A 12481-nucleotide genomic window follows, 5' to 3' on the forward strand; every position below is an offset into this window, starting at 1 on the left:
ATAAAGGATATATTGCTCTTAGCATCATATTGGACTGTTACACTAAATCTACTCCCTCTAAGTAAGAAGCTCCTTCAGTAAACCAGCGAGACTATAATCTTTCCTCTAAGGTCTTGAGCTCTTGTCCTTTTCATAAGTCATGGGATGGCTCTACATCATCCTCAATCTTAGATATAGAGGGGCATGATTCTCACATTCATCAGATGTACCTATGACCATAGAACAAGAGTAAGAGCAATAAATAAATAATCATAATGAAAGTGTACCTGGTGATGAGGCAGGATTGTCTTCCTTTTCTAAATGAAAGAGTGGCTCTTGTATTATCCTGCTCTAGCTCCCTTTGAAGTTTCCTACACCAACTCCCTCTAGAAGCTTACTCTTCCTACACTACTCTGCATTTTGATGATCCTCATGATGGATCACATCCTAATCCAAGAAGTTAGTGAAACAAATAAAAATACCCATGCATGAAGAATCACCAATAATCGAAAAGAATAAATTCACAAGAATAGTGACACAAAGAAATGACATGAGTCTTGAAAGTACTTAACTTTAATATAGATAGTAAAAGGCTCTTAGCTCCCTTTGAGTGTTAACTCTTCCTGCAATGCTCCACATCATGATGATCTTTAAGAAGGATCAGCGTTCCTTATCCAAGATGTTAGTGAAAGGAGTATTCAAATATCTGTGCAGGAGGAATGACATATCTAAACAAGAGCAGTGTCATAACATAAGCTTTGAAAATACTTATCTTTAATGAGGTTTGAAGGAAGCTATTAGCTCCCTTTGGATCCAGCCTCCATGAGTCACCTATGTCCATCAACCACATGCTAGCAGCAGAAGAAATGTATCTTCTTGAGCGCCACCTGTATACTTTATCTTCTTTCATCGGTAGTCGCGAACAATTGTCAATGTATACGATGATTACTGAATTTGTTACATACCCTTCTCCTAGGGTTTCTCTAGATCTGTCATGGGCTTCTCACCGATCATGTCATATCAAGAAGTTTCATACTAGGGTTTCTTTGAATCTGTCAGGAAATTACATCACTGAATAATTTTGATTCATACCAGGCACTTTCAAATATCACGGCCACTCCTAGGGTTTTCCCAAACCCTAGCTTCTATATAAAAGGACTTCCCTAGGGTTTCCTTCAAACCCTAGCATTCCATTAGGTCTACGCCATCTTCACTTGCTTCCATCATCAGTGCCTTCACAGGGGCCATTTCAATGACTTTTCTTTAGCCCAGCTCTGATACCATGTTAGTTTTCCTTAGGGCTGCATTGTTCTTTGTTATAGATAATTACATTTTGAACTTTTCATCATTTTCATATCACATTCACCCCATAACATCTTAACATTATTAGCAATTATGTAGAAAGAACAAAAAATAGCAGAAAGATCAACAGAAGAAAAGCATGCACAATAGAGACACCAAGATTAGGTCGGAGACCAGAGCAAAGCCTCGAAAGGGGGAAAGACCGAAATTCATTTTTTTCTTCTTCTATTAGATATTCATCAATTGTTCTGTTGAGATACAAAGTACATAGACACATGTCAAACATATTAAGCCATCTAAGGCCAACCAAGGATCATACATGATCCTCATATGATCTGCCATACATCTTGCCACTATTATGCATTACTATCATTACTGCCATCTTACTGTTATCAAAGTTACAGCCATGACCCAGACTTTCAAGATCAATCAAAGTTGTTGCCATGTCATCCATTAGGGTTATTGTCATATACTTTATTACTACAAGAACATTGTTATACCAAGGACACTCCCATGTATTAAAGTTACCATCATTTATTGAGGTCACTGCAATTATATCAAAGATACTGCCATATATAAGTCACTGCCATCAAGGGTTCACTATCATAGAGAATACGGTATTTTGTTTTACCGTTATCAAGATGTCATTGTCATGCGTAGGGTTACTGTCATAATAATAATGCATGGCTACACAAGGTCACTCTGCTCTTATATGGTTATAGTCATATCAAAAGGGTCATTGTAACATCTTGATCCTATTGTCATGACAAAGATTCACTTTCTAATGTTCAAGTCATTATCCATACATTATCATGCGACCACAAGGAATTGAGCAAGCCACAGAGTAAAAGGAATGAACCTCATAGAAATGTGATGCTATGTAAGAACAATGTCACGGATACAATTCATATAACTGGTGTGATGCCTCATGGAACTGGTGTGATGCCTCATGGAACTGATACAATCCATATATGAGCAATACCACATATATGTATACACTGCCACATATACGAGATGTCACGATGCCATGGATACAATTCCATAGACATGGTGCGATGCCTCATAAAACAGGTGCGATGTCACAAGTATCAATACAATCCATATATATGCGATGCCACATATATGCATACAATGCCACATATATGGGATGTCACGATGCCACAGGTACCAAATGTCATAGTATAAATATATTGAGCCCTCGGAATATAATGTATGTGATCCATCGAGCCTCAGATAGAAAAATACGAACCATCCATGAACAAATGCCTATGTCTCAGATTTAAAACAAACCATATATAAATAGTGTGATGCCCATGATGTAATATGGTGCCCATAAAAAACAGCGCAATGCCCACAATGTAATTCGATGCTCATACAAAATGGTGTGATGACCATACAAACCACGAACAACAGTTGAAGAATAGCGAGCCTCTATTTTTTTTAAGAGCAAGCCATGAAAGAACAGAACCAAGTCTATGAACCGCAGAGCCCATAGTGAAGGTATACAAACCACAGAAGTAAACACATCTAGCCTAAGAGGAAATCGAGATCCTTGACTCTACCAAATGATCCATATCAAATGACAATTTATAATTGATTGGGACGAGGCTTTTCATAAGGGAGACGACATGGGATATTTTGGATTTCATATTAAATATTTCCCTCCAATAGAAGCTGACTTGATGAGAAATCAAATTCCCTTTATTATATATGGCTTCTTGCAATAATATTTCCTTTGCTTAGTCAAATGTGAGAAGGAGAGCTAGGGAATTTCTCCCTAGCTACCAAATATAACAGGGAAAATGGCCCTCTAAAAATACAGCTAATGGAACCTAGAAAATCGGCCCCCAAAAATTTGTCCTACACTTTGCTAGTTGTCTTTAACGAGTTTGGCACTGCGAGAGCTACTTGGTCGCTTCACTAGTGCGGCCTCAACCCCCTCGACGTCATCCTCAAGCAAATCTCAACCCTCCTCTTGCGCGCTCCACCTGGAAAATTATGCTCACTCGAACTCCCAGTTGCATACAACAAGTAATTGTTCCAAAAAATAGGAAGAGGCTTGTTTGGTTGAAAACTACTCTTCAAGAGGTAGAAGGACATACAACATCAAGGACATCCAGGGAAGTAAGAGACCGAAGAGGTATTCTGGATATGTTGCATACATGACAAAGCTAATTGAAGTAGAACATTCATCCTATGAGGATGCAGCTAAGCATCAAGAGTGGAGAAGTGTTATGCAGGAAGAATACCAGTCCATAATGAAGAATGATATGTGGGAAATTGTCCCTAAGCCAAGTGACAAATCTACAATTACTTCAAAATGGATTTACAAAATAAAGCAGGATGCAAATGGGAGCATAGATAAATACAAAGCAAGGTTTGTAGCAAGGGGCTTCTCACAAAAAGAAGGGATTGAATACGAGGAAACTTTGCTCCCACAACTAGGTACACAACTATAAGATCGCTTGTTTCGTTGGTTGCTACTAAGGGATGGAACAACCATCAAATGGATGTCAAGAGTCAAGACAGCTTTCCTAAATGGGACCATCGATGAGGAGATTTACATTGAGCAGCCTCAACGTTTTGAAATAAATCAGAGGGAGACACAAGTCTGCAGATTGAAGAAGGCTCTATATGGTTTAAAGCAAGCACCTAGAGCTTGGTATGCAAGAATGGGTGCATACCTACTAAGACTTGGTTTTACCACGAGTACTGCAAACCTAACATATATATCAGGGTGGTCCAGGGTGAACCAGTTATCATACTCTTGTATGTGGATGATCTACAAGTCACAGGTGTAGAGCATCGAATGCAAGAAGCAGTTGGCAGTTGAGTTCGATAAGAAGGATCTTGGGATCATGCATTATTACTTAGGACTAGAAGTGTGGCAGAAGCCAAGTGAGATATATCTTGGTCAAGGTAAGTATGTGATCAAGATGCTTCAAAAGTATGGCATGATGGATTGCAAGCCTTTGATGACTCCTCTGATTACCAATTTGAAGAAGCTAAGGAGTTTGGAATCTAGTACAGTGGATCCTACTTGCTATAGACAACTGATTGGGTCCTTGATGTATGTAGTAAACACTAGACCGGACATTTGTTTTGCAATGAATGTCCTAAGTCAGTTTCAAATGGAGCCACAACATGATCATTGGATTGCAGCCAAGCATATCCTAAGATATTTACATGGGACTCTATATCACTACCCCTGGTACACTAATAATGAAATCCAATTAGTGGTATATACAAATTCAAAATGGGATGGCAGTGAGACAAACAAAAGAAGCATGAGAGGTGGATGCTTCAGCCTGGAATCTTCCATGGTCTCATGGATGAGCAGAAAGTAGGATACAGTTGCTTTGGGTAGTGCTGAAACTGAATATGTTGTTGCAAGCGAAGTCTATCACGAAGTTGTTTGGCTCAGGAAGTTGTTATTAGACTTGTTTGAACTTTGAAGGACTGCGTAGCCCTACATGGATACATTGTGATAATCAGAGTTGCCTAAGATTGACAGACGACTCGGTGTTTCATGCGAAGACAAAGCATATAAACAAGTACCACTACATTAGAAGCTTGGTAAGAGATGGGGTCGTGGAGTTGTATTATCTGCCTACAGATGAACAAGTAGCTAACATACCTACTAAAGTGTTATCAAACAAGAAGCTTGAGTACCTGAGATGTAAGCTTAGTTTGGTGGATATCTCTTCCCTGATTGAAAGGGAGTGATATCGGATGGTTCTTGTCTTTATGGGTCAGGCACTGAACTAGGACTAACAATCGTAAGTCTTAGTGAAGGCCATAAAGAAAGAATGGAGTTTGGAGGATTGGATAAGCATCTAGATTTGAACTTCTTATGGATTGGAGAATCCAGGGAAAAAAGTTGATGACGAAGCTCTTTGAGGATGAGGTAGGGCATCCAAGATAAGAGTAGTTGAAGAGGACCGATATTCTTTGAGGATCCAGGTTTGGGAATCCAAGATAAGAATAGTCCTAAAAGGACATACCTTGTAGACATTTGAATGGGGTATGTGCCTTGAGAGGTAGTGTGGCAGCTCACGTAAAGCCTCCCAGCATAATGCTCATAATTAAAGATGAGCTTGTCCAGTTAAGGCCTTCAAGGACAATGTTGGTTATGATAAAGATGCTTGACAAAAATATGGCTTATCAATCTGACTCTTCTTATGAGAATGCTTCAAGATTGAGATTCCTTGTACCATGAATACCTCCCTAATTAAGAGGGAGTGTTGAAAATTGTAACTAGGTTCGGTCTTCATTATAATGTAAATGTAATCATGACATTGTATATTCTTTATAAAGAAAAAAAAAGGAAAGAAAAATAAATTATATTTTATTTTGGAGTATGGGTTTCATACTCAAGTTTGAGTCAAAAGCATGTTCTTCGTGCTTTTAGGTCTTCTAGGTCTTTCTAGGATAAAGAATAATATTGGTCATGTGTCATAGTCCCATTTGGACTCATTGTAATGAAGGAAAATATTTATTTTGTCAAGAAAAAACCATAAGATAAGTCCAAGACCAAGTCGGCCTAAAAGGCTTTATAAATGAGTGAAGTTCGACTCATTTGGACACTCATCCCAAGTGTAATATCCCTAAAGAAAATTAACAGTAAATATGCAAAGCAAAATAGACAAACAAACCATGAAATCAAAACAAACAATCAGACCACGAAATTGGCATCCAAACTGCACTGTGTACTCATTTTATTAATGGAAAGAGGTGTACAACAAGGTGTTGGAATGTGTGCACCTGGGCTTGCTCTAGGCAAGCTAGCAAAAGCCCAAAATGAACAATGAAACACCCTCCTCCAATTTGCTGCTAATTCGGCCCAAGTGTTGCGCTGTAAATGCCCAAAAAGGTGTTGCTGCCTGAAATGATCTGTTGTTAGAACCCTCTCCGCTACTTAGAAAATTCCGAGAAATTAATCCTGGCCTCTACTCAAGAAACCCAGAATAACCCACGAAGGGTTTGGCCAAAGCTTGACCCCGGAATTTCGACCCTCTTGGGCTTGACTAGCTCTCCTGCTAGGTAAATCAACCCACCTAAAGATTTTGTTGTTGAATGCCCCAAAAATGTCTGCAAACCCTATTAGAAGGCTCCCCAAGCCTTCCCTCCGAATTTCCTCCACAAACTCCCCTATCTCCACAACTTCCCGGAGTGCCTCTAGCTATGACTGCGCAGTCCCTGTGCTGCTGTAACTCTCCCTGCTATTGTAACTCGACTCACTGCTGCTGGTACGAATTGGGATGAAGTAGAACTCCCTCCTTGGGCTGGCACTCGAAGTCCACCAAAGCAAGGGCTGGGATTTCTGCTCGGAAACACCCGGTGTGCTAAACAGCACATGCAGACTTAGCTCACTGCTCAAGCGTGCTCTTGTCAAAAGACAAATTCTGAAAATGATAGATGATGAGCAAAATGAGAGCCCCTCCTTCCTTTTGTCAATTTGCCTCCAAGGTTGCCCATGTGGGCCCACATCAAATTTCCCTCACCAATTTCGCTCCAATGAGAGCGTACTCTCCATGTGGGCCGAAATTCCTTTGTGGTGGCCCCCACACTCCACCAAAGTCGTAATCTTTCCATCGAACTCTAATGTTAGGGTGCTTCTCATGCTAAAAATCGAATGCGGGTCCCCTAAGCCCACTTCTCCTAAGTGAAACAATGTAATACGCCAAAATTGAGCAAGATTCGATATTCACTTAGTGAAACACTAAGTAGGAATATCACATCAAGCAAGTTCAATCTGCAATAACAAAGGTGAAGAAGAGTAGCTGGGAGGACGAAGAAGAGGAAAGCGAAGTCTATTTCTCTCTTGTTTCGCTAGGGTTTGTGAATTTGCCAGTTGCAGGGGGCCGACATTCTAAAGTAGTTACAGGAGGACAAATTGCATAGTCAAAATTCTGAAGCAGTTGTAGGAGGCCGAGATTGCAGGACCGAAATTCTATTGCAAGGGCTGAGATTGCAACATCAAGGAAGCAGTATCGAAGTTCTGAAGTTGTCTCAAGGAAGATCTTGTTGGGGGCTGACTTGGGGCTTGGAGGGTTTGTTGGCTTTGGCTTTTGGGTCCTGGAATCTCTTTTGTAAGCAGATTCTAAAGAAGAAGAGAAGCATTTTTTGGGTTTTCCCCTTGGAGGTGTTTTGTGCTGGCTTGGAGCCTATCTCTTGTGTACTCTGTCTCTTTGTGATCTTCATTGTTTTGGTAATTGCTTGATGAATAGAACTAAAGAAGTAACAAATAACCAACAAACATCACAAGTAATTATCATGATAAGGAAAATAAGTTCTAATCTACAAGTCTTCAGATTTTCCAACATAAAGAGGACTTCTTCTCCTGCATACAACACACCATCCTATGCAAAAGACCTTCCAAAGCTACAAAAATCAACAAAAGGATTTGGTACTTTCCACAAATCCCAAGGATTTAGCTAAACACTCTAGGAAATTGGTCAAAGCAAAACAAAACATCTTGGATTCCAACCATAACATGTGCTTCAAAGTGCAAAAAGCATGGCCATTATTCTTCTCAATGTCTTGAAAAGAATAAGGGGAGGTAACAAGCAATGGCCATAAAAACAATTAGCAAGAAATGCAAGAGCTTTAGGTGCGGATGAGTTGACTACCAACCTTGACACTACCTTTGTCATGGTGCCAAGCCCTTCCACCAACACCATTTTAGGTGACGAGCGATACATTAACAATGGAGCCTGTGGACATATGAAAATAAAGAGATCACATTCTTCATGTTAGAGGAACAACATGCCAGCATGCACATGGAGCTTGGTGATGATGGTAAGTACCCATTGACTAGGTTGGGTTCTATCTCATTATGATGCTAGCAAGAGAAATTCTAGAACTCCATAAGATAGTGTATGACCCTGGTATGACTAAAACTCTATTTTCAATTTCTTGTCTAACAGATTTGAAGTGTAGGACTGAGTTTGATGATTAGGGAGTGATCATCAGAAGTCATAGTTGTGTTCTTGTCAAGTGTTGGCTATGAAGTAAAGAGCCTTGTTGACTAGCAATGGTATCTATGTGAGCTTTGGCTCAGAAGATTCAATCACATGAACTATGGATCTTTACCTCTTCTAAAAGATATGGAGGTTGGATTTCTAGAGTTCAAGGTGGAGAGGAGATGAATGTGCAAGAAATGTGCACTTGGCAAGCATGACAAGGCTTCTTTCCCAAGCAATGGTCATAGATCAAGAGGGTTCATTGATCTAATTCATTCAGATGTCTGCAGACCCATGTCATCAACTTCATTGATGGTTAATCTTTATCATGTTACTTTCAGTGATGACTCTTCCAGAAAGACCAAGATATATTTAATGAAGATGAGGTATTTACTAAGTTTCGAGAGTACAAAGCTCTAACGAAGAACTAGATGGGTAGGAGGATCAACATACTGAGATTAGATAATGGAGGGAAGTGTATATCCAATGATTTTGATTCCTTTTGCAAAGTAGGAATCAAGAGGGAGTTTACAAGGCTTTACAACCTGCAACAAAATGAGGTTGTGAAAAGAAAGAACGAGTCCATAGTAGAGATTGTTCAGTCTATTGTTCACGACTTAGATTTGCCTGTGTTTCTTTGCATAGAGGCATAGTGTAGAGCAGTCTACATACTGAAGAGGAGTTGAAGGACACAACTCTAGAGAAAACTTCCACAAGAAAGAACCCAGATGTTTTTCATTTCAAGGTGTTTCAAAGTCTAGTTTACATTCACGTCCTAAAGCATAAGAAGATGAACCTTGAACCCTCCAATTTGAAGGGTATTCTAATTTGCTACAGTGAGTCCTCTAATCCTCTGGGGTATACAAGATCTGTTTTCCATCTTAGAGGAAGATAGTGGTGAACCGGGATGTGAATATTGATGAAGATGCATGGTCTTTAGGGTCACAGGGACCTCCAGTATAGGCTGAGGAGATAGAAACAGTTGTCACAATTGTTGATTCATAAATATCAGTAAGTCCCCTATTGGATGAGATCTGACATCAATCTTCTTGTCTATGAGGAGAGATGTAAGAATATTTGGAGAAGCATTTTCAACATTTAAGGCTAGTGAATGGGAACTCTGCCATGTGCTTGCTACAAGTAGCATGCCTGGAAGCAGATCAAGGTTGCACGAAACGGGGAAACGGGTACGAGTTTCCGAAACGGGAAGCGATACGAAACGCGACCTCCCCAAATTTTGGAAACGGGGAAACGCGAATATATATATATATATATATATTAGGACATTTAAGAAATATGTGCAATCATAAAGCATATATGGTACATTCTAATTTATTACATTATGATAAAATTGTCAAATGTCAATGCATAAACTATAAGTATCTAAATTTACATCACATTTACTCATGAATAATCACATAATGAAAATAGAAATATCTAAAATCAACCACGAGAAATTTCTAATTTTTTGTCTCGTGCTTGATTGGGAGTCTCCTCCTACATAGTCGAATGACCTTAGTGCTCTTGATTAAATACAAGTTTCATACCCTAGTACCCTACATTCTCTTGATTATTGGGAGTCTCCTCTGCATAGAGGGCTTTGTTCTCTCGATTAAATACAAGTTCCATACCCCTAGTACATGATAAAATCCAATGGAAACATTGCAATCCCCCCAATCCTGAAATCCTGAAAAACAAATAAGTCTGCTGGATTTTGAGTGAGATCTAAAATTCTACTTTCTCTATATGAAATTTAATGAGGGCGAAACCACTCTCAAACATCCTGAATCATTTCATGGTAATGTTAAAAATTTAAGTAAAAGGATGGATGAAAATGAAAACATCTTGGAAACATTGCAATCCCCCCAATCCTGAAATCCTGAAAAACAGATAAGTCTGCTGGATTTTGAGTGAGATCTAAAATTCTACTTTCTCTATATGAAATTTAATGAGGGCGAAACCACTCTCAAACATCCTGAATCATTTCATTTTCATCCATCCTTTTACTTTAAGAATTTAACATTACCATGAACTGCATATCAACACTAGGGCAAAAGTTCACTTTTATAACTTTAGACAGGCATCTGGAAGCAACTAGAAGTCACTAGGCTAACGTAAGAATAGATTAGAAAACAAATAAATAAATAAATAAAATTAAAAAAAAAACACAAGTAAATGCTTAAACATGGGTCGTACAGCCCTGAAACGTGTTTCAGGCCGTACTGACCACGTTTCAGTTTCGTGAAACGTGGCAGTACGGCCTAAAACGCGTTTCAGGGCTGTACCAAACGCGTTTCAGCGTTTCATACTCGTTTCCGTACGGAAAAGCCCTCCTACCCCACGTTTCCTGCAACATAGAAGCAGATCAATTTGTCGCCTTTCATCTATGTCAACTTATTTTTGCAGACATCCACTGAGAAAGAAACATATGCCTTCTCAATTCACATATTTTTCCAAACTCACATCCATTCATTTCTTACATTCGACTGATTCGATACTGGAGCTGTCCACTTGTGGGCAGAGTCTTTGAACTGAATTATTCCATCTCATACATGATATGAATAGTCTGTACCTTTGCTCGCCGTATTGTTTCAGTTCCCAAATTACATCAGAGTTTAGCTGCAGGAGGGATCTTCTCCAGAAACACGCTCTAACTCTGGCATTGTCTGGGATCTACTGGCTGACCATCGATGGTACATGATCCCCTTTACACTGTCCTCTAGGATCAGCTTTCCTGCTCTCTAGTCTTTGTAATCATTTGCATTGGATCTAACATAACTTCGTCTACAAAGTATTCTGCCTACTGTTACAGTGTATTCTTCCTACCTTGATTCGTTGTCACTAATTGAATTTTGTTGGCTACTGCTAGGGGTAATGCACTACCAGTAAAAGATATGACGCTGTTATCTCTAGCTTATCCGGGATCTTGGTAAGAAAATGTTCGCTTAAGTTGCGTCTGGCAGTTCATACTACAGTCAATCAAGACCCCAAGCTAACAAAGACAAAGAACAGTAAACTGGAATACTCTTCTCTCCCTTGGGTTGACCAAACTTTGGGAAAAGGGGGGCTGAGAGAATATGCAAAACGCCTTCTATATGACCCTGATCATACTACACATATCTCCCTGGGCAATTAGCTCGGTTTGTTCACAAATAGAGGAACCTCAGATTAGAATCTAATCAGTGAAGGGTTACGTTTATTTAAACACCTAAATTACTGAATACATGTTAGAAGTTTCCCGAATCTCGAGGGTAGGGACCAATGATAAGCAGAACACGATTTTAACTCAATTCTTACATTATAAATGGTCATTTCCCATAGATTTAGGTTCACCACATTTCAATGAATAGGTCATAGCACAGGAAACACGGAAACATTTTATATAAATTTAATATTGTGTATCTAGTGTAAAACTAGAATGAAATATCAAGTGCTAAACAGAATGTCATAGCCTGCCTTGCATATGTTCAAAATTTGTAACTGAGAATATCTATGATTTGCACTTGCCTGAAAGAGGGGATGGACTTCCTGAAGACGTCGATCCAAGCGAGCTCAGCTGGAGTGGCCTTGCGGGGAGAATCCGAGGCAAAGCGGTAAGGAATTGTACAGGGTCTGTACGTTGATTCAATGGGTGTTGTAAGTAAAGGAAATGGCACCATTGCAGATGAGCTCTCCATTGAATGATCGATCAAACCCAAGACTTTAAACGAAAAAGAGCAAGCGTCTATCTATGTATGCCCTCCCTCCACGCCTGTTGTCCTCTATCGGGCATGGAGAGTATATATGTATGTGGGGTTCAAGTGAGAATTTGCGGCACGCTGTTTTTCAGCGTTAAAAGTCTGGCCTTCTTGAAAAACTTCAGTGTGAAGGACGAGTGTTGCCAACAAACGAAATGACTTGTAATGCCATGTGGGATATTGCTTTTAACTCTTGCTTCACTTAAAAAAAAGGGGTGTTTACGGAAAAAGGTTTTTAAAGGTTATTAACATGATGTTAATATGGATTTAGTATAATAATGTACATTTCTTAATATGGAATTATTATAATGATGTATTTGTTTATTAACATGGAAGTAGTATGATGAAGTACTTGTTTATTAACATTTCTTAATATGCAATAGTATAATGATGGGCCATTTTAATTAATATTTTATTAATAAATTTTATTATAAATAATTTTTTATAAATCTAAAGTTTTGATCTCATTTTTTATTATCTTCATTTATTACAAAAGTT

The 12481-nt window shown here is 39.0% G+C and overlaps 1 protein-coding gene across 1 annotated transcript in view; it reads right to left on the minus strand.

Moving 5' to 3' along the window:
• The window catches only part of LOC149155125 (damage-control phosphatase At2g17340-like), a 313880-nt gene extending 301741 nt beyond the window's left edge, over positions 1-12139 (minus strand). The window contains exon 1 of the mRNA XM_089445031.1: positions 11754-12139. Coding sequence (XP_089301157.1) covers positions 11754-11923 — 170 coding nt within the window. The 5' untranslated portion in view covers positions 11924-12139. The remainder of the gene's footprint in view (positions 1-11753) is intronic.
• Positions 12140-12481: the final 342 nt, after the last annotated feature.

Source organism: Pinus tabuliformis, chromosome 9 (genome assembly GCF_031772625.1).
Source record: "Pinus tabuliformis cultivar Carrire ecotype Pingquan chromosome 9, CPIR1, whole genome shotgun sequence".
Classification (NCBI taxonomy): Eukaryota; Viridiplantae; Streptophyta; class Pinopsida; order Pinales; family Pinaceae; genus Pinus; species Pinus tabuliformis.